Genomic DNA, 23,605 nt, shown 5'->3' with positions numbered 1-23,605 from the left:
GAATATACACGAATCACCTTAACTTAAATAGTAGAATCCCAACACGAATGAGATTGCCCGGGAATTTTCAGAATCCCTACTTTTGTGAATGGCTCTGCAAATTCATGCTTCGAAAAAACTGTATTTTTGGAAAGTGACAATAACTATTTTCACAAGATTTTGTGGCAGGATGAAACAAGACTTTATAGTAAATTATGAAAAAAGAGTCAGTCATAGTTCAGGAAGTGAATTTCCTGAATTGGTGCCAACATGTTTTACTGGCTAGAACGGTACTCAGCACCTGGACTAATGATGCTTTATGCCCAGCATTCTAGTAAAACCAGGTACGTGCAAATACATGTCTTTACACCAGGTTTCTTGGACCTTCTCCTAATACTCACCCTTCTTCCTCCAGAAGGGCTCTTTATAATAAACCATACACTTGATGACTGAGCCCAAAGGCACACGAGTGATCAGCTGGTTTCTCATCATTGGCAGAGTGGGATTGAAGTGAATCTTCATCCCCAGGATAGGAGGGACAGCGCTAATCACGTACTTAGCCTGCAAGGAAAACAACGTGCTTACACATTGCTCGTGGATTTTTTTTTTTTCCCTAATGTTTCTCCTTCATTTTACCCTTGGCCCTCCTGGAATGTCTTTTTTTTTTTCCCAAAGATTTTATTTGTAAGTCATCTCTACACCCAACATGGGACTGGAACCCACAACCCCAGGATCAAGAGTCGCCTGCTTCACTGACTGAGCCAGCCGGGCATCCCTCGAGAGTCTTCTTCACAGGAAAACGGGAAGAATCGTGTTAAAACCAAAATTAGCCTTTAGTGTTCCCTAGGTCAAATCCTCCCATGACTTTCCATCACACTGGAGTCAAAGCCAAATTCCTTACACTTACCTCCAAGGCCATATATAGAAATGGACCCTTGTTACCGCTCTGATCTCATCTTCTGGTACTCTTCCCCTCGTTCCTTTAATTCTGCGGTTTGACCACCTTGCTGTTCCTTCGTCATGCCGGGCTTACTTCTACCTCAGGGCCTTTGCATTGGCTGTCCTACTTGGAATGCTCTTCCCTCGAAGAACCCCATGGCTCAACCCCTCACCTTTTTTTTGGTTCTGTGCTAAAATATCACTTTCTGATTAAGGCCTTCCCCCGTGACCTTATTTCAAATTGCATGACCGATCCCCTCACCCCCCCCTTCTGGTACACCCTCTCCCCCTTCCCTGACTGAATTTTCCTGTAGTACTTACCACTATCTGGGATACTTTATATCTTAACCACATGTTTGATTATGGCCTTTCTCCTTCACTAGAATGTAAGCCACATGAAAGCAGAGAATTTTATCTGTTTTGTTCCCTGCTGTGTTCCCAACTCCTAGAATAAGGCCAGACACATAGGAAGCACTCGACATTTATTAAATATTTTCTTTGGTATCTGATTACACAGGAGCCCAATACAGAGGCTCGATAATACATGATTTTGTAAATTTGCACTCTCCCCAAATATTCTGGTTCTCTTTTCCCTTCTTTCAGACAGAGGTCACCTTTTCGCCTTTGGCAAAGGGATTGCCTATGAAGTCTGGAATATTCTTGGCTTTATTTAAGCTTTGGTTATCTATGGGATTCTGGCCCCTTCCCCTAGTTTAAGGTTCTTGGTTACCTCATACACCTCATGGTTGAGAGTCTCCACAAGGATATTTTCTCCTGTCTGGTCAATGTGGGTCACGGGCCTCTCCAGCTTCACTTGGTCTCCGAGGAGGTCCATTATTCGCTCACTCACTTGCCCAGATCCGCCCACAAATTTCCTCTCCTGGAAAGAAAAGAGGACTCAAGAGATGGGTATGGCAATATAGGAACGGGTTTCAATGATTCAGTTGCTAGTTTTTCTCACATATCTCTCTGTGAGATGTATAAATTGCATTTCGCTGTTGCGATTCGTGCCTTCGACCATCGTTTTCTAACTAGTGATTGCTGGCTTCTGACAAAATTACAGGCTTTCTAACCAGGTGACTGTTAGGCCATTCTCTTGTGGATTCCCAGGCTCCACCCTCTGCTGGACATCCTCAGCCTGACCTCCCATGGCCCACCTGCCCGGCCACTACCCCTGCTTTGTGTCCCACCTAGATCCTTCTGTTGGTTGCTTGCCCGAGCGCACCTAAGCCTGTTTTTCTATTCCTTGTTACTCAGGCTGAGAACCTCCCTGGCCTACCCTCCACCCCCAGGCCACCCGACTCTCTGTTGCCGGCTGCCCGTCTCATCCTGGGTTACATGCCTGTTGCTTCCAAATGTTCTGCATGGCTGGGCACATGGTTGAGCTGACTGCCTTCTCCTGAATTTTCAGTTCAGGTAATTTTGTAAAAGATTATTTCAAACAGTCTGAGAAGAAGGAGAAGGAGAAGGAGAGAGAGATGAAGACGAGAAGGACGAGGAGAAGGAGTGGGGAGGAGGAGAAGGAAGAGAAGGAGCAGGGGGAGAATGAGAAAGGGGAAAGGAAGAAAAATGACCAGCAAGCAGATTATATAAGATCTCTACTTCACTTCCTACTGGGCCAAGCACAGAGCTTTATACAATGCTGGGGCTCAGGAAACAGGGAATGAATGAAGGGATGAATGAAGGAAAACATGAGCGAATGGATTTTGTGTGGTATGTGTGTTTGAAATTGAAAACGCGTGTCTGACTTTCTTTTCTGAGCTTTCCAAGAAGTGCTCAGGCTATGTGCGTTGGATGGTCTCCTACAAACTTTTCAAATAATAATCAGATGCACATCCAAACGGAAACTTGCAAAAGAGTGTAGCAAGGTAACGAGGTTATCTTAAAGCCCCATTGGCTGCTGGGTCTTCACGTTGGGTCCCTAACAACAGACTGCCCCTCACGAAAGCCACTTGGAGCGGCCATCATGAAATTCTGAAGGCCATAAGCCTGCCTCTTGCTTCATCCGTTCATGACTGAAGGATGATGCCAATCTTTTTTTTAGGCATGGCAGTCTTCTGTTGGAACAGTGTGGGGATGCACGAGTACCTGCCCTCCATTGGTTGTTGAGATGATCCTGGTCGTGCCCCCACACTGCTTCACATACCACAGGAACCAGAGCGCAGAGACCTCGTGGGTCTCTGCGGTGACACACAGGTTCACAAAGAGAGTGGCTAGCTGCTTGGCAGATCTGCTCAGGAAGAAACGAGAGCACAGTTAGCAAGTGTGGGAGGGCATCTTCTTCATAACCTGGATATTATTTAAGCAATGCGTTTACTCGGCTAATGCTACCATAGTTTGGCAAGTGGCAGAAAATTATCACCAGAATCCAGTTTTATAAAACATGACATCAGAGCCTCTGGGAATGAGAGTTATTTTCCCCTTCACCCAAACAGCTTATTCAGGCTTAGCTTGTATTACCTATTCTGTGCTATCATGGCTTCTCTCCGTATGCCTGCTCCTCTTTCTGTGATCCCCATCTCAGCAAAAGGCATCACCATTCACCCAACTGCTAAGGCCAACACTCTAGAAATCAACCTTAATTTCTTTCTTTCCTTCACTCTCCCCTCAGCCCAATCTATCAGGAAGTCCCACTGTCTCTCACCACCTCAGCCCAGCATTACCACCACCAAGGTAGTGTCATCTTTTGTCAAGAGTATCGCAATTATTTCTTCCAGACTGGTCGTTCTTCCTCCACTCATTGTTACCTGGTATCCATTCACCACACTCGAAGCCAGAAGCTTTTTAGCCCCTCCCCGCTGTGGTGCTCTTTCTATAGCATAAATCGAGTCATGTCATTCTCTTGCTTTAAGCCCACCAGTGGCATCCTATCGAAACCAGAATGGGATTTGGATCTTTCACCTTTGCCCGCAAAGCCCCAAGTGATCGAGCCCAGGCCTACTTTTTCTACCTCATTCTGTACCCTCTCTACTTCTTCTCATGTCTCCTCAGAAAGGTGAACTCTTCTATTTCTGTGAAAAGGAACACCAGCTTCCATTTACCCAGTACCCTGGAATTCTCTATCATCTTACCACAGTATAGTGTCTTTAGAACTCTTTCCGTTGCCTTACGTTATCTTTATTATTGGTTCACTATTTTCTACTGTGTCTCCCCTACTATAATATCAGCCAATGAGAATAGGAATCTTAACTTTCATGCTCACCAGTGTTCTCTTTAATAGTGTCTGGCGCATAGTAAGCACTCAATAATTACTTGTTGGATGACTGAATGCATGAATGGTTATCAGTTAAACATTATTTTTATTTTTTTATTTTTTATTTTTTTTAAAGATTTTATTTATTCATTTGACAGAGAGAGAGAGACAGCCAACAAGAGAGGCAACACAAGCAGGAGGCGTGGGAGAGGAAGAAGCAGGCTCCCAGCCGAGGAGCCTGACACGGGGCTCGATCCGAGGACTCCAGGATCACGCTCTGAGCCGAAGGCAGACGCTTAATGACTGAGCCACCCAGGCGCCCCTAAACATTATTTTTAAATTATCCATAATGGGGGCACCTGGGTGGCTCTGTCGGTTAAGCAACTGCCTTCGGCTTAGGTCATGATCCCGGGGTCCTGGGATCGAACCCCACATCAGGCTCCCTGTTCAGCAGGGAGCCTACTTCTCCCTCTCCCTCTGCCCTTCCTTCCCGCTTGTGCTCGCTCTCTCTCTCTCTCTCTCTCAAATAAATAAAATCTTAAAAAAAATAAATTATCCATAATGTGCAAAGGATATGCTAGGTGCTGTCCCAAATACAGAATTAGTCACAATTTTTAAAAAAGATTTTATTTATTTGTTTTAGAGAAAGAGAGAGGAGAAACAGAGGGAGAGGGAGAAGCAGACTCTGTGTTGAGCGTGGAGCCTGATGCAGGGCTCGATCCCACGACTCTGAGATCACGACCTGAGCTGAAATCAAGAGTCAGACACTCAACTGACTGAGCCACCCAGGGGCCCCTAGTCCCAGTTATTTATTCAGTTATTTTACTATCTAATGGAAGACAAGCTTAAACGATGGATAAGGGGGAAAAGCAATTAATAGAGCACAGATATTTTGTGAAATTTTGCTTGGGGTTGGCAGGTCAACAGCAAAAGGCTATATCCTATCTCTTGCAATTCCAACAACCCAGTTATATCTAACAACTTTTTTTAAAAGATTGTATTTTTAAGTCATCTCCACACCCAGTGTGGGGCTCGAACCCACAACCCTGAGATCAAGAGTTGCATGTTCTACTGGCTGAGACAGTCAGGCACCCCTATCTAACATTTCTAAAATTCACCAGTAGTAATGTGTACTCTGGGACATGTTTAATAAGAGCCAATCCCCCCTTTTGACTTGGACATAAAGTTCGAGTGATGTTAATCTGCTTATATCTGAGGCAGAGTTTGCCCCCTGGTCATGCCGACAATGGGTGGCAGAAATGATACTGCCTTCCATGACTGAACTCTTTCGTACTCCATGGTTTTTAAACCTACTGTATTGAAACGTCATAACAATTCTATAAAACAGCAATTTCTTGAGGTGCCTGGGGGGCTCAGTTGGTTAAGCATCTGCCTTCAGCTCGGGTCATGATCCCAGCGTCCTGGGATGGAGCCCCACATTGGGGTCCCTGCTCGGAGGGGGGCCTGCTTCTCCCTCTCCCTCTGCCGCTCCCCCTGCTTGTGCTCTTCTGCTCTCTCTGTCAAATAAATAAATAAATAAAATCTTAAAAAAAAATCCCAGCAATTTCTCCCCAATTCACAAGCCTGAAAACTGCGTTTCAGGGAGGTTAGTGATACGTCACCCACAGTCCACTAAATGGTACAACTTCAAACCAGATCACACCTGATTCAAACCTCATGCTTTTACTACCTCGAAAAGCTTTCTGATTAGGCAGCTGACAAGCTCGAAAGTACAAATACTCACCAAGGACCACATCTCTACACTAGTGTACCTTGACTCTGGAAGCTTCTAGAATCAGGCCCAACACACATACCAGTTCCTGACAACTTCTGCAACCCTAACAACCTGATAGCGTGTTTGTGACAGCCCCCATCATTTAGCCTGAAACTAGTATAATATATACGTTGAAGTGACTTAAAGTGAGTTTTGTTAGATTCCTCATGATAACCGAAGGGAGGGAAATTGCTGACTTGTGTTTTCTTTGCGAAGGCCATTTGTGGCATCCATCTAAAGCAACACCCAGACGTGAGTTTGAAAATATTATTTCAAAGTGAAAACATCCTTTGCTGTTTCCCAATGTCCTATTCCTTTTGTTCCTTAATTTGTTTTTTTTTTTTTTAAAAGATTTTATTTATTTATTTGTCAGAGAGAGAGACAGCCAGCGAGAGAGGGAACACAAGCAGGGGGAGTGGGAGAGGAAGAAGCAGGCTCATAGCGGAAGAGCCTGATGTGGGGCTCGATCCGGGGACTCTGGGATCACGCCCTGAGCCGAAGGCAGACGCTTAATGACTGAGCCACCCAGGCGCCCCATTGTTCCTTAATTTGTAAGGGAATTGGGGGGGCATAAGGTCAAGGGAGTAATAAACAACTAAAATTTAACACTGGCCCAGCTAAGACAGCCAAGATTAAACACAAAAATACTGGTGTGATTCTAGTCGTTATTGTTGCCAACTGGGTGGGAAAGAAATCATCCTGGCTTGAAATAGAGGGAGATCTCAAAGCAATTCTCTTTGGAGGGCCAGGCCCTTCCTAATCCTTTATTTGACTTATGCTGGGAGCTTTAGTGAGAAAAGAAATGAGAAGAACGACATCTGACGGATGGAAGGTCAAGGAAGCTACTGCAATAATATTCTCATGTTCTTTGCCCTGTTGACTTTGTAAAAGATAAATGTTATTATCTTTCTCTACATGAAAAATACATACACATTATATAAAAGTTGGAAATTTCATAAAGTAAAAAGGTGAGAGCATGAGTGTCTTCCATATTTCTGCCTCCCCAAAAGATAATCACTGGTTTCATTTTGGGCCTTTTTTTTTAGTTACAGGTTTTGAAAAGTGTATTTACATAGCCTTGACCACACCGTAAATGTGACCTGTTTCTGAAAAACACGTTTTATTTTATTGTATTTTGAGAAACACTTTTTAAATGATAATAACTGAAAGACTGATCAACATTATTCTTCAAATATATGATTCTGCTTCAGTTTGAGTAACAATAGGCTGGATATCTTGGGGATTGCTTCCTTTAAAACCAGAAAATGATAGCATGTAGATCTCGCTTAGGGAAAGTTAAAAATTACCTTGTGTTCATATAATCTTAATATCCCGGAATGTTTTCTTTTGTCAGCCAACAACCTAGAATATTCACTAAGCGGGGTGGGCTTAGGCCAAGGACAATGGTAGAAAAAGTCAGATTTCTATAATCCCAAAGGAATATAATTAGTCCTATTTTCAAGGCGCTTCAAAGCTCTCTGAAGAGAAAAGACTTTCCTGAATTTATGAAAAGCTTTTCGTAATGGAAGTTCTAAAACAAATGCAGATAATTAAATACTATGTTTATAAAATCTAATGTATAGAATTCAAAATACTGAAACTGTATTACAACAAAAATAAGTTATAATTGCAAAATGCACTCTCAAAAAAAGTGGTAAATAGCGTGTTTAAAAAGATGTAATTAACAACAGGCATTGATTTCATGACAATAATAGGATTTTACTATTCCAGAATTGGTTGGTTTCAAAGGTTGAAGTCATAGCAGAAGCACAAAGATGTTTATCACAGAGTATTATATAATAATGACAATTACGATAACCTGGTAGTAACCAAAATGTCCAACAGGATGATGATGGATAAATACATTAGGGTAGTCACTTTCCATGGAATATTCTGCAACCATAAAATATGATATTTAACAATGCATTTTGAATGACATGGATAAATGTTTGCACTGTAATATTAAGTGTTAAAAAACATTGTGATGGATGTCCATTGCTTTTGCATTGCATATACAGTTTTCTTTGAAAAAAGGAGGTCATATATCACCCCGTACATACTCAATGACAGCCTGCTTTTCTGTGTGTTTTAGTATTATGAATTTTTCGAGCCATTAAATATTTTTCTACAACATGATTTTTAAAAAGATTTTATTTATTTGCGAGAGAGAGCGAGTGAGCAAGCATGAGCAGGGGGAGAGGCAGAGGGAGAGGAAGAAGCAGACTCCCTGCTGCACAGGGACCCCCCCGCCCCCGACATGGGGCCCAATCCCAGGACTCCAGGACCATGACCTGAGCTGAAGGCAGATGCTTAACCGACTGAGCCACCCAGGCACCCCTCTACAGCATGATTTTAAAACATTGTTGGAGGGGACACCTGGGTGGCTGTCATTAAGCAGCTGCCTTTGGCCCAGGGCCTGATTCCAGGGATTAGGGTCCGGGGATTGAGCCCCGCATCAGGCTCCCTGCCCTGCTGGGAGATTGCTACTTCCTCTCTCACTCCCCCTGCTTGTGTTCCCTCTCTCACTGGCTGTCTCTCTCTCTGTCAAATAAATAAATAAAATCTTTAAAAAAAATAAAATAAAACACTGTTGAGTATTTCATTTTTTGGATGCCTCATTATTAATTTAACCAATCTTTTATTTTTGGACATTTAGACTTTCCCTTTTAAAAATAATGCTTTGAATCTCCTTCTTTCCCTTTCTCTCCATCCCCCTTCTCTGGATGCCTTTCTCTCTCTCTTCCTTTCTTTCTCTTTCTTTAAGTTAAGTTCTAAGTTGAATTTATATATCAAGAAATATGTAAATTTCATGTCTTTTTTTAAAAATTTATTTATTTATCTTAGAGAGAGAGAGAGAGTGAGGGAGAGAGGCAGTGGGAAATGGAGAGAGAGAATCTCAAGCCGACTCTGTGCTAAGCATGGACCCTGACACGGGGCTCTATCTCACTACCCTGAGATCATGACCTGAGCCAAAACCAAGAGTCAGATGCTTAACTGACTGTGCCACCCAGGCACCCCTGTAAATATTATGTCTTTTGACTGTTTCCATATCTTAAATTCAGAGACTCCTAAAAACTTGTTCTTATTTTTAGTTCTCAGTGTCCACCTTCCCTCCCTAATGCCTAAAGAATGAATACATCAACCCCAGAGCCAGATTTACTCTCAAGTAATGCTGTTTAGTGGGTTAGGACAGTCTCCTTGAACATGGCTTCCATTTCCCTTACTCCGTTTACCACAAATTCACTATGTGCTTGGACCCTTACAATCCTTTCCTTTTCTCCTGCTGTCCGAGAGCAGTGAGGCCTCTCTATGTCGTCTATTTCGCCTCCACAATTCGTAGCCAGTTCCCAGCTCTGCCAACCAGAATTTAATGCTTGACTGGTAAACTCTTGCTCTCAAAGCTACACGGTTTTCCATAAAGGGGAGCGGTTAGTCCAGCCATGCGTGTTTCCTCTACAACTGTGAACTATCCAGAGAACTTTTCTAGAAGTTCCTCTTCAAACCCTTGGAGAGTTGCACCCCATCCCGTAATGTGTTTCAAATGCATACACTAATGCACCATATCTACTTGCTAAATGAGGTCTTCAAGCTGGTGTTCTACATAAGATGGTGACACGTTCTGGTCTGTTCTGAGGACTTGATGGGGTGACACCACCTTTGGGATGCATCGCTATTCCAAAGATGTATAGACATCCACGGGACGGAATCCGGTTTCAATATTTTTTAGCGTTCCATCTGGCCAGATGGTGTGGTTTAGACACAAAGCAGTGAATGGCATTGCTAAATAAGCCCGTGCATACGCAATGAGACGGTCACAGTAAGTGCCTGGGCCTAATGGTGAGACTTACTCTGTCCAGCAGATCTTGTCCAGCAGCTCCTTCATTGTCATGTGGTCCCACTCCTCCGCAAGGGGTGCCTTCCATGGGGCATCACTGGGAATCTACACTCCGATAAGGATTCAGAGGGGGAAAAAAAAAACGAATGTAATTTTCCATTTCAAATAACTATTTCTAGAGTACTGAAAACTCTCACTTGAAGAAAGAAAATGTAAGCTTTCCAAATTCCCCCATTTATGATTTTCATGGCACAACCCGTGTTGTCTGTGTAGCTTTCCCATCATAGATCTACACCACTGGATCCATATTGAATTTACGGTCACACTTGCTGCACAATAAATGGAGGCTATGATGAAATTGGGGCTGTTTCCAAATACCGATTATGATTCCATCATAGATCTACACCACTGGATCCATATTGAATTTACGGTCACACTTGCTGCACAATAATGGAGGCTATGATGAAATTGGGGCTGTTTCCAAATACCGATTACGATTCCAAATTACCGATTAAGTTATTCATTTAGAGAGAACATTCATAAATTCAGCTCTTCAACAGTTCACCAAATCTATGCCTGAACTGGAGTTTCAGGTCGAGTTCCGTGTGCGCTGACTTATGGGCTACAGGTTGGGGCAAGATGGCGACACAAAGACCTTCGAAGTCTTATTCTGTCCTGTCCTGAGGATTGTCTAAGTTAGAAACATCATCCCAGGAAGGCTGAGTGATGTCTGATCTTCTCCCCCGCCCCCACCTGCCACCGGTGGTATACGACCAGTGGTCTGCTGGACACCTCATTCTTTTAGTGGTTAAAGACCAGTTCATGCACTCATTTCCTAAATCTTTACTGAGAGATATTGTGTACCAGACAACACGCTAGGCATTGCTGATAGAGTGTCCCTTCTTTCTTTGAAGGACTGAAACTATCATGAAAAATACAAATGTAGTCAAAGAAGATTTAATAAGCTTTACCTCTCGCCCCATGGCATCCATTGTCCTCCAGAGGTTGTTGTGATCTAGGTACGCAACTGGGTTCCACACAGGTGGGAAGGGGCCCCTGAAGGGGTACGATTTGCCCTGTGAGATACGAGGTATTTTTATTTATTTATTTACTTATTAATATTTTATTTATTTATTTGAGAGAGAGAGAGACAACGGGAGGTGGGGATAGGGGGAAGGGGCAGAGGGAGGAGAGAGACAGAGAATCTCAAGCAGACTCCCTGCTGAGCGGGAAGCCCAACCCGGGGCTCGATCCCAGGACCCTGAGACCACAGTCCGAGCTGAAACCAAGAGTTGCTCGCTCAACTGACTGAGCCACCCAGGTGCCCCAATACAAGGGATTTTTAAAAGGAAACATTTACTACAATGTAAAAATAGTTAAATGTCTGCAAGCAAAATCATGTTACTTTTCAATATATGATACACACCTACACGTTCTATTTAATCAATGTATTTATTAAAGATTGTATTTATTTATTTGAGAAAGAGCGAGAGAGAGCACAAGCAGCGGGGAGGGACACAAGGAGAGGGAGAAGCAGAATCCCCCTGAGCAGGGAGCCCAACACAAGGCTCGATCCCAGGACCCCTGGGATCATGACTTGAGCCAAAGGCAGACGCTTAACCGACTGAGCCACCCAGGCGCCCCCACTTATGTGTTTTAATTCCTTGTGTCCTCAGCGAACCCTACTTAATTGTCAGCATAACGATTTCCAGCTCAGTTCTCTGTTACCTAAATAAATCTGATGCCCCCAAGCCCCCCCAGACAATAAAAAGGTTTCTCTCTGAGATTAGAACCCTTCCCACGTAAAATCTAAACGCCAGTACGGAAGTGGGGTTACCCAAAGTAATCTCATTTGTCAGGGATACTTGCAGACCTCAGAGTGAGGGGACCTTAGGCATTTGAAGGGTCAGAAAAGTAGAGCTATAAATGTTATACAAGTTAGAGAGGATGAATAACCAATTGTAGGAATGCAAGCGTCTGTAGGAAGAGCCTCGAAACAGAGCCCAGCAAGCTCTTCCTTCCAAGGAATCGTAGGTGCTATGTCAACACAGGCGTTCCCATGGGAACAGAAAGAAGAGCCGATTTCAAGCCTCTTCTGGGGACATATTTGCACTACTCGGTTCTCCCGGCAGGGTAGGGTCACCTCAACACAGACATAAAGGACACACATTTCTCCAAAGACTAGTAATAAGAGCACCCATAAATCATCTCTGGGAGGTTTGACTCAAAGGCAGGTAAGGACACACACAAAACCCACCCTAGGTCAACCTGAAAACCTTACTCAGAAGTCAAGTTGTGTGTGGGGTGCCTGGGTGGCACAGCGGTTAAGCATCTGCCTTCGGCTCAGGGCGTGATCCCGGCGTTATGGGATCGAGCCCCACATCAGGCTCCTCTGCTATGAGCCTGCTTCTTCCTCTCCCACTCCCCCTGCTTGTGTTCCCTCTCTCGCTGGCTGCCTCTCTGTCAAATAAGTAAATACAATCTTTAAAAAAATAAAGAAAAGAAAAAAGAAGTCAAGCTGTGCATTCTGACATATCTTTCACCCAACTTGGAATAATGCAAGGTCCACAGTCAACCAAAATCTCACCATAACTCTCAGTCATTCAGCAAAGATTCAGCTCATGTTGATTCTGTAGGCAGACAGACAAAGTGTGAAATGAGAAGGGATTTCACGTTCATTCTTGTATTCATTCTGTGCCCATGCCGGTCTTCTCGTCCCAACAAGGCTGTAAGGTTCTCAGGGAAGATTTATGAGGCAGGCTTACTTTTCTTCTTGTATTTGGTAGGGTTCTCCAGAGAAACAGAACCAACAGGACACGTGTATGCGCAACTGTGTGCGTGCGTGCATGTGCGTGTGTGTGTGTATGGCAGGTCGTGAAGGAGATTTATTTTACAAAATTGGCTAATTCAACTGTGGAGCCTTGGCAAGTCAAAATCTACAGGGTAGGTCAGCAAGGTGGAGACCCAGAGAAGAACTGCAGTTCAAGTTCAAAGGCTATCTGCTGTCAGAATGCCCTCTTCCTTAGGGGACATCAGTCTTTTTTTTTTTTTTTCTTCAGGCCTTCAACTGATTGCACGAGGCCCACCCACATTACGGAGGGTCATCTACTTATTCAGTCTACTGATTTCAATGTTAATCTCATCTAAAAAACAAATACCTTCACGGAAACGTCTAGGATAGTGTTTGAGCAAATATTTGGGTATTGTGGCCTAGCCAAATTGACACATAACCATGACACTTTCTAATCAAAGTTCTTAAGGTATAATTTATATACAATGTAACCATTTTAAATGCACAATTTGGGAAGTTTTGACACATGGTGTGCACCCACCACTACCACGATCAAGATATGAAACATTCCCATCACTCCAGAAAGTTCTCCTTTGCCCCTTCCCAGTCAATTCCTGCCCTCTTCTTTTCTTTTTTTATAGTCACACAAAACAATAGTAACTTTAATTTGTGGTCACCCAAGTATTACTTCTGGTTTGTTAAGTTTGCACTTCTTCTTTCAGTTTTATTGAGCTATAATTGACATATAGCTTTGTGTAAGTTTAAAATGGACAGCATAATGACTATGTGTATAACGGCTTTTTAAAACATATTTAAAAATTTTTTTTCAAAGATTTTATTTATTTATTTCAGACAGAGAGATAGAGAGGGAGAGAGAGAGAAAGCACACAAGCAGAGGGGAAGGGGCAGAGGAAGAAGTAGATTCCCCACTGAGCAAGGAGCCCAATGTGGGGTTCGATTCCAGGACCCCGGGATCATGACCTGAGCCAAAGGTAGATGCTTAATGGACTGAACCACCCAGGCCCCCCTGAGTACTGGCTTTTAAAAAAACAGCTCTATTGGGATACAATTCACATACCATATCATACAATTTGCATACTGACTTTTTTTAAAGAAAAAGATGTATTTCTTTAAGAGAGGGAGAGAGAGGAGGGAGAGGGAGAATCTCAAGCAGACTCCCTGCTGAGCATGGAGTCCAAGGTGGGCCTCGATCCCACCACCCTGAGATCATGACCCGAGCCGAAATCAAGAGTCAGACCCTCAACTGACTGAGCCACCCCAGGCACCCCAGCATGCTGACTTTTTAAAACCCTACTTATGCCTGTATCAGAGATCAGCACTGGGTGGAAATCTGTGGACTGATCCACGGGGTCATTCTCCACAAAGGACGTGTGGGTCCCTATTCCAGCTCTGCCTTTTCTAAGTTAATTGACACAGAAAAAGTGAGTTCCTTAATCTCCTTGGGCCCCAGATGGCAATGTTTCCAACTCAGCATCTCTGGGCCCCATCATCTTCCTCCAGGAAGTATGCCCAGATTTTCATAAACAGCTAGGGTGGGTGGCCTTCTCAGTGCCCCACAGCTCTCTGTTTACCTTTCACCTGCCACTAACTCCACGGTACCAGCTTCATGCATTTATCGTTCTGTGTCACCCACTGGGATCTAAGCTGCAAGAGCATGGCTCTGGGGCTCGCCGACCTGGGTCAAGTCATGGCTCTGCCACTCACCAGCTGTGTTAAGTTGCTTCACCTCTCTGTGCCTCAGTTGACTCGTGTGTAGAATGGAACAACAGTAACTATCTCATAGATGTGCTGGGAAAAGAAAGTGAGTTGACTCTACATGGGGTCATAGTCAGTGAACAGTGGCAGGCAGGTTGTAAATTCTCGATCAATGTGTTGTTGTTATGGCCGTAGCCATTACTGTTGTGATCATAACCTCTGCAGGCTTAGGACCTGTTGGCATAGATCTCTGGTACCCAGTAAGTTCACAAGAGATATCTGATTTCATTTCAGCAGTGTGACCTTGACTTTGTTATTTGCATGACACACAATGTCCTCAATTCCAAAAGGATCTTTTGTACTTAGGTTTTGCCTTAGTCCTTTCCAGCGGCTATAACACAGTACCACAGACCTGGGGGGGCTTAAACAACAGAGATTTATTTCTCACAGTGGTGGAGGCTGGGGAGTCCAAGATCAAGGCACTGGTAGATTTGGCTTCCGGTGGGGGCCTCTTCATGGTTCACAGACGGCCATCTTTTTGCGGTGTCCTCTCATGGCAGAAGAGACAAGGGATCTCCCTGGGGTCTATTTTATAAGGGCACTGAGCTCACTCATGAGGGCTCCAACCTCATGACCCAGTCACTTCCCAAAGGCCCCGGCTCCTCATACCATCGCACTGTGGGTTAGGATTTCAACATATGAATTTGGGGGGCCACATCCTATCTAGGCCACATCCTTTCTTACACTGTGGTTAACCTCCTTTTCTGACTTCTGCCACTGAGCCCAGACCCGCTCTGGCCTTTGCAGATCCCCACCAGCAGAGTGGTGCCAACCTCTGCCCCCCTTCCCGCCCCATGCACCAAGGTACTTGCACAAAGGGGATGAGGGATACGACTTCGATAGTGAGGAAGCGCGTCAGGCTACCTATCAGGGGCAGCGTGTCCCCAAGACTGGCATCTAAAGACATCTCCCTGCATTCCTGAGTGTGGCAAAAGGGATCAGAAACTCTGCCCTCACCGGAAAGGTGTTCTTCACCTTTTCCCAGGGCAAGCCCCAGGAGTCAGACTGGAGTTCTCTGGTTTTGAGACCATCGTCTCTACGCTCCCAGGAGCAGCCATGGCTGTTGGCATAGAGCCTGGCAGTGACAGAGAAGACACCAACTAACGAAATCTGCTGGGCCCGCACTCCTCTCTGAGTCATGGCTGGGGATTTCTGGCCGAACCAAAGTGTTTGTGCAAACAAACACACAGAGAACACCCGAATAACGAAACCGTTTGGCTGAGTACTATTTTCTTCCCTTTCATCTTCGTCCTAAGGGTTTTTCTTTCTTTCGGTGTAAGGGGCCACGATTCAACCTGCTTGTGCTTTTTTTTTTTTAAAGATTTTATTCATTTATTTGAGAGAGAGAGCGCACAAGTGGGGGGAGGGGCAGAGGGAGAAGCAGGAAGCCCCAGGTGGGGCTCGATCCCAGGACCCCAGGATCACGACCTGAATGCTTAACCAACTGAGCCACCCAGGCGCCTCTCAACCTGCTTGTGCTTTTATCTCTTTCTGTCAAGGTCAAAAGTATGTTTTTTTGGGGGGGATGCCAAATGTCTGGCAAATCGTCATGAACCATCCACTGGCCAGTAAATGTATACTGGTAACTAATATCAAAATCCCTGTGATACAAATTAAGTGAGCATTGTAGCAAGCGCCATGAGGCAGGGACACCGCACAGGGATTCTGGGATTTGAGACCAAGGCACACCGTCCTGTGGGCTCTCCGGAAGAACAGTGGAGGGAAATTAGGAGCAAACAGATGAGACAGAGGAGTCCAAGCTCTTTGGGGGTCACTTCAAGGAGGGCGGGTGCTTGTGGAGAGGTAAGACAGGGCTGAAAGGCATATGAGCCATATGCCCCTGCTGGTGGGGAAAAGGTGACGCCCAGGAGCCATGTTTGATGGGTCACATCATACGTGTGTGTGTGTGTGTGTGTGTGTGTGTGTGTGAGCTTGATCCACTATAGAAATTTTAGATGACAAAGAAAACTATAAAGAAACAGTAAGTATTCGCAATCCCACCAAGCAGAAATCTACTGTGGGTACTGACACTTCAGCTGTGTTTCTTTCATTTTTTCCTGTATTTTATACATTCTACTCTCGAGGCCCTATTGTTCAATTATTGTCCTGCTAGTTTCCAGTCAATACCATATCCCAAACATTTCCCATGTCATTTTATTCGAAAAGGGTACTTCCCTTGATTAGTACACAATATTCCATACGTGTAGAGACCAGCAGTTCCTCCAACGGTGATCCAAGGACCCCCCTCGGGGTCCGTCAGGTACATTCAGGGAGCCCGTGAGGGTCTCCCTGTTCCCAGCACACATGCAGGAAGATTTTCTTTGTTTCCTTCAATCAAAACAACACACTGCGACAGACTGAATGCTAGCGCACATACGGGAATCCAGTCCTCTGCTATCAAGCCAGATGTGAAAAAGAGATGCAAAAATGTAACTCAAAGTCACTCACTCATTTTTTTTGTTTCAGAAACGACTTTTTTTTTTCATACAAATATGCTATGTTACTGTCATCGGGTTATCGTTGTTATTTTAGGAGAACTAATATTTTTAAAAAATTCTCAGTTTTAACTTCTTTTTTTTTCTTTAGCTTAACAGAGCCCAAATTTATTCTGTTATATTTCTGGAGGTAAGAAATCTGAACTCAATTTCACTAAAGTAAAGCTGAGTTGCAAGGTTTCGGCAAGGCTGTTTGCTTCTGGATGCTCTCAGGGGGGATTCAATTACCTTGTCTTTTTCAGCTTCCGGTGGCCACCAGTACCTCTTGACTTGTGTCCTCTTCTTCCGTCTTCAAAGTGCATCACTCCAATCTCTGCTTCCATTTTGACATTGCCTTCTCTCTTAACTTTCTTGCTGTCTCTTATAAGGACCTTTGTGATTGCGTCTAGTGTCCACCCAGGTAAGGCAGGCTGATGTCCCCTCTTTTGACCCTTAACTCAGTTTTCATTTCTAATATGGTAAATAGAGACAGAGTCCCATGAGCAAACGCTATTTGAGGTTCTCAGTGATTTTTAAGAATGTAAAAGTGTGAGAGGCACAGGACTAGAATCTCGGGAGAAATGACACAGGATGGCTTTTAAGAAGCCAGTAGAACTGGTTCAAATGGACTCTTGAAAAGAGGAGTGAGAAAGCAAAGAGTAAAAAAAAAAAAAAAAAAAAACAAAACAACAAATGGACTGTTGACATTTGTGTTCTCTTCCTCAGAGACGTGGAATAATGGAACCCATCTCACAGGGGCACTGGAGGAATTCAGCGAGTTTCTACAGGGCAAACAGGACGTGCTCATGAAATAGATGTTGCTGATGGTTGTGTGATCATGATAAATGTCTTGTCACTTACACAACCACTTCTTACCCATAAATCTGCCTCCATATTTTTGATTAATGGCCTTTGGATAAATTCTTAGAATCAGAATTCTTGGCCTGAAGATTTATGTGTGGCTTTTTATTTTCTTTTATATGTTTAAAAATTTTTTTAAATTCTCATGGCTCTACAAGATATAAATATATATAAAACATTCTATCCAAGAAAAATAAAACACATTTTCCTCAAGTACACCAGAAGAATCCCCTGGTTAAGTCACATAAAAAAAGACAAGACAGATACTACAAATTCAAGAAGACTGAAATCCTACCAAGTATATTTTCCAACCACAATGGTACAAAACCAAAGACCACGGCTAAAACACAACTGGAAAACCTACAATGTAAGTATTAAATATTTAATATGTAAGTATTAAATATTTAATATGTAAATATTAAACAGCACACTACTGCCCAAGCAATGGGCCAAATAAGAAATCAAATGGCAAATCAAACTATGTCTTAAAGCAAAAGCAAAAGCAAACACCATATTCCAAAACCTATGGGATGCGGGAAAAGCAGATGTTCGAGTGAAATCTGTGCTATAAATGCTTGTATTAAGGAAAGCAGTTCAGGCACGCCTGGGTGGCTTAGTGGGTGAAGGTCTGCCTTCGGCTCAAGTCATGATCCCAGGGTCCTGAGATCAAGTCCCACATCGGGCTCCCTGCTCAGCAAGGAGCCTGCTTCTCCCTCTGCCTGCTGCTCCCCTGCTTGTGCTCTCCAGCTCTTTCTCACAAATAAATAAATAAAATCTTAAAAATAAAGGAAAATAGTACAAATAAACACCTTCACATGACGCCACAGGGAACTAGAAAAAGAAAGAAACTTAGCTGAAATTTTGTAGAGGAAGGAACAAAGACAGATCAGAAATAAATAAAATAGAGACCAGAATAAACAGTAGCATAACATCAAAGTCATGACCAGTATTTCCAAAAAATAAATAAGTAAACAAAATTGGCAATGCTTTAACTACTAAGCAAAAAAAAGAGAAAAGCCTCAAAAACCAAACTGAGAAATGGAAAACAAGACACCAGATAACCGCAGGAATACAGTGTGAGAACAGATTACTAACAACAATTATATACTAACAAATCAGATCACTTAGAAAGAAAACCAGATCATTGCTAAAACCGCCCAAGTTCCCAAGATCGAATCCAAGAAATAGGAAATCTTAGACCGGTAACGAGAAGGAAAGTTGAATGAGGACTCAAAAATGTCCCAGCCCAGAAAAGCCCGAGACCCCATGGTCTCATTGGTGAATTCCACCTAACATTTTAAAAAATAATAATTAATGACAATCTTTCTCAGCATCTCACAAATAATGGAAGAGAAGGAACGCATTCAAAAGCATTCTGGGAGGCCCGTATTACCCTGATACCAAAGCCAGATAAGAACAATAGAAGGACAAGAAAGTCTAGTTTGTCCAATATAAGTATTGCTACTCCAATACTTTTTGGACCTCCCTGTGCCCCGTAAATATTTCTCCACCCCCTCACTTTCAGTGTGCAGGAGTCTTTAGGTCCAAACTGAGTTTCGGGTAGGCAGCCTGTGTTTGACTATGTAAAGCAGACTTGTTGAATTCCAGCAACCGACTTGATGATCACATGACCTTATTTTGTAGTCCGAGAACCTCAGAGGCCTCAGTAAAAACATCTGAAATCTGCCTGCTCAACTCCCCACCTAGCGAGCAGGTGAGCGGCTCTCAGAACCCCACTGGCCGGGTGACGCCCCCCTCACTCACATCACCTCCAATGCTCCGGATGGCCTGCTCTCCTCCTGACTCTGGGTCTCTGGAGGCAAAGACCCCACATCCTGATTTCTGTCCCATCTAGGAGGTCCCTTTGCCATTTCATTCCCGGTCTCTGCCAGGAGGGACAGGTGGCCTGGCCCTTCTTAGATCCAGCTCCTCGAGAGCGACCTTTCCCTCTCAGGATGTCTTCTCTGCTGTTCCTGGGAATCTTGCCCTTCCTCCCTGGGGGGAGCCGGAGCAGGCCGCCCAGCCCTCCAGAGCTCAGTCATTTCTACGGCTATTGGAAAGGACGATGCTTAGGGCATAAACAATTTGGGGGGCCGAGCTTTACTTCCAATCTGTATTTCCAGTTTGGAAGAAAAGACATGGAATTTTGCCCACGGGGGAGGAAGGAAGGAAGTCCTGTAAGCTCTACCTAGGAAATGGCTTTCTTCCTCTGTTCATTTTTTTTTTCTTTTGAGAGGGAGAGACTGAGGCTTGGGGGCTGGGGGGGGGTGCGGAGGGCAGAGAGAATCTGAAGCAGGCTTCACACCCAGCATAGAGCCCGACGCGGGGCTCAATCTCATGACCCTGAGATCATGAGCTGAGCCGAAATCAAGGGCCAGAAGCTTAACCGACTGAGCCACGGGGTGTGGGGGGGCCTGGTTCATATTTCTTAGCACCATGAGCTGGCGTGGACATGGTCTTCTGACTGCATCACCACATGGTGAAGCTGGAGGGAGGGGCAGACAGAAGCAAAGGTTTTGGAACCAGCCAGCAGCCCGGGAGCACGCGAAGGGCCTGGAACTGTCTGCGTAGGAGGAAACAGGGAAGATGGGGGCGGTGATGGCGAAGATATTAGGCAACGTCCCGCAGGGATAATAACAACAAACAACAATGACAACAGCTAACACAGAGTGTGTACTCTGTTCAGGATTTGTTCGGTGCACTTCACATATGTGGATTCATTGATCTGCACAATGACCCTTTCAGATGGGGAAACTGAGGCAGATGAAATAATGATCATCTGCTCAAGGTCTCATAACTAATAGGCAGCAGCAGGATTTAAATTCAGACACTCAAAGACCAGTACTCTTGATCACGAAGCTTCCCGGCCTCTTAACTGTAACTATGAAACACCACAGGGCTAACAGTTTTCATTAAAGTACTTAATTTAGTTCTCACAACAATCCAGCGAGTAAACAGATAATTGTAGGTTTCATTTTACAGAGGAGTTCTGAAGCACAGAGAGGTTGAGTAACTTGTTCAAGGTCACACAGCTTGTATGCAGTGAGAACGGAATTTAAGCTCAGGTTCGTGTATTCAGGGCTCAAGGTCTTACTTAGGTCTCTGCTCTACAAGCCATTGCCCAGTTGATTTAAAGAAGGTCTCTGGGGGTGCCTGGGTGGCTCAGTCGGTTAAGTGTCTGCCTTCAGCTCAGGTCATGATCCCGGGGTCCTGGGATCGAGTTCCGCATCGGGCTCCTTGCTCGGCAGGGAGTCTGCTTCTCCCTCTCCCTCTGCCTGCTGCTCCCCCTGCTTGTGCTCTCTCGCTCTCTCTCTCTGTCAAATAAATAAATAAAATCTTAACAAAAAATAAAGAAGTTCTCTGGAAGGCCGTTTAGATCGGTAACCAGTAACCGTTTGAGATTCTCAAACCAGGTGGGAGCCAATGATGCAGTCAATGGCCAGCCACATCTTTCCTGTGGCGGTCCCTCCTGTTCCTAGGCAAGGAGCGGCCCGCCCCCCCTCAAACGGCTGCCATGTCCACCTCGTTCATTCAAGTTGTTCTTCAGCACCTCCCATGTGCCTGTCACTGTTCCAGCTCTGGGGACAGAGCAGCGAGCCACCACGGACAACGGTCTCTGCTCTCCTGGGAGCTCACAGTCTAGAAGGTGAAAACAAAGTAAACTAACAACCCAGGCACTAAACAAAAGAAGTAAGACAATCACATAGTATATTAGAAGGTGCTAAGAGCTATGAAGAAAAAGAGAGCTGGAAAGACAAAGAGGAAGTGGTGGTGGTTTGGGATTGATTGCAATTTTTTGGTAAAGATTTTATGTATTTATTTACTTGAGAGAGAAAAAGAGAGAGCATGAGCGGGGGGGAGGTGGTGGCAGAGGCAGAGGGAGAAGCAGGCTCCCCTCTGAGTAAGGAGCCCGATACGGACCTCGATCCTAGGACCCTGGGATCATGACCTGAGCAGAAGGCAGATGCTTAACTGACTGAGCCACCCAGGTGCCCCCTGGGATTGACTGTAATTTTAAATAAGGCAGTCAAGGAAGGCCTCCCTGAGAAGGTGACATTTGAGGGCGAGAGCTGGAACAAATAGTCCTTAAATTTGTATGGAACCAGAAAAGGCCCCGAATCGCCAAGGAACTGTTGAAAAGGAAAAACAAAGCTGGGGGCATCACTGTGCTGGATTTCGAGCTGTACTACAAAGCTGTGATCACAAAGACAGCATGGTACTGGCACAAAAACAGACACATAGACCAATGGAACAGAATAGAGAGCCCAGAAATGGACCCTCGGCTCCTTGGGCAACTAATCTTTGATAAAGCAGGAAAAAACATCCGGTGGAAAAAAGTCTCTTCAATAAATGGTGCTGGGAAAATTGGACAGCTACATGCAAAAGAATGAAACTTGACCACTCTCTCACACCATACACAAAGATAAACTCCAAATGGACGAAAGACCTCGATGTGAGACAGGAATCCATCAAAATCCTAGAGAAGAACATAGGCAGCAACCTCGAATCGGCCAAGCAACTTTTTCACGACACTCTCCAAAGGCAAGAGAAACAAAAGAGAAAATGAACTTTAGGGACCTCATCAAGATAAAAAGCTTCTGCACAGCCAAGGAAACAGTCAAAAAAACTAAGAGGCAGCCACTGGAATGGGAGAATATATTTGCAAAATGATGCTACAGATAAAAGACTGGTATCCAAGATCTACAAAGAATCCTCAAACTCAATACGTGAGAAACAAATAAACAAATCATAAAATGGGCAGAAGATATGAACAGACACTTTTCCAATGATGCATCATACAAATAGCTAACAACACATGGAAAAAATGTTCAAAATCATTAGCCCAGGGAAATTAGATCAAAACCACACAATTATGATACCACCTTTACGCCAGTTAGAATGGCAAAAATTGACAAGGCAAGAAACAATACACTATTGCTGGAGAGGATGTGGAGAAGGAGGATCCCTCCTACACTGTTGGTGTGGAATGCAAGTTGGTACAGCCACCTGGAAACAGTGGAGGTCCCTTAAAGAGTTAAAATTGAGCTACCCTATGATCCAGATTGCAATACTGGGTATTATCCCAAAAGATAGATAGTGAAGAGAAGGGCCATAGTAACCTCAATGTTCATAGCAGCATTCCCAATAAGGTTAATCGGTGGAAGAGCGCATGCCCTTCAACAGATGACTGGATTAGAAGATGTGTCCATGCTACTATGTAATGGGAATGGAGTCATTCTGTGCTATCAGAAAGAACGAATTCTCAACATTTGCTGCAACATGGACGGCACTGGAGGAGATAATGCTAAGTGAAATAAGTCAAGCAGAGAAAGACAATTATCATATGATTTCTCTCATCTATGGAACATAAGAACTAGGAAGATCGGTAGGGGAAGAAAGGGATAAAGAAAGGGGGGGTAATCAGAAGGGGGAATGAACCATGGGAGACTATGGACTCTGAGAAACAAACTGAGGGCTTCAGAGGGGAGGGGGCTGAGGGAATGGGATAGACCAGTGATGGGTAGTAAGGAGGGCACATACTGCATGGTGCACTGGGTGTTATACACAACTAATGAATCATCGAGCTTTACATCGGAAACCAGGGATGTACTGTATGGTGACTAACATAATATAATAAAAAAAACATTAAAAAAAAAGAGTAAGAGAGGACAGAGAGGGTACCATGCGACTGTCTAGTGGGGGGAGCAGGGGACAGTGCTTCCGGCAGAGGCCCCAGCAAGTGTCCTGGGATGGGCCTATGAATGAACTTCACAAGGAACAGGAAGGAGGCCAGCTCCACCCTCTCCCTTCCACAGGGATGCGCCCGTGCTCGCTGGACCAAATCCAGGCTCCCGAGCCCGTTCCTGAAGGCGGCTGCCAAGGAGACGGCCTCTGTGCTCTGGTCAGGGAGACAAGTTTCCCTGATCTCAGAGGCCCATCGTCACCATTGCATTATTGCTGCCGCTTCCCTCGAAGGGCCTTT

General features: G+C 44.4%; 1 protein-coding gene across 2 annotated transcripts in view; it reads right to left on the bottom strand.

Moving 5' to 3' along the window:
* Nucleotides 1-23,605, bottom strand: part of MAOB (monoamine oxidase B) — a 139,421-nt gene that overhangs the window by 36,245 nt on the left and 79,571 nt on the right. For both annotated transcript variants that reach the window (XM_040632750.1, XM_008708714.2), the window contains exons 4-8: nt 10,692-10,796; nt 9,734-9,825; nt 3,007-3,148; nt 1,649-1,798; nt 381-540 (exon numbers count right to left, since the gene is read on the bottom strand). In XM_040632750.1, coding sequence (XP_040488684.1) covers nt 381-540; nt 1,649-1,798; nt 3,007-3,148; nt 9,734-9,825; nt 10,692-10,796 — 649 coding nt within the window. The remainder of the gene's footprint in view (nt 1-380; nt 541-1,648; nt 1,799-3,006; nt 3,149-9,733; nt 9,826-10,691; nt 10,797-23,605) is intronic.

This window comes from Ursus maritimus, assembly GCF_017311325.1.
Source record: "Ursus maritimus isolate PB19 chromosome X unlocalized genomic scaffold, ASM1731132v1 scaffold_X1, whole genome shotgun sequence".
Classification (NCBI taxonomy): Eukaryota; Metazoa; Chordata; class Mammalia; order Carnivora; family Ursidae; genus Ursus; species Ursus maritimus.
The sequence above is the reverse complement of the archived record's forward strand: the minus strand, read 5'-3'. Positions and strand labels throughout refer to the sequence as shown.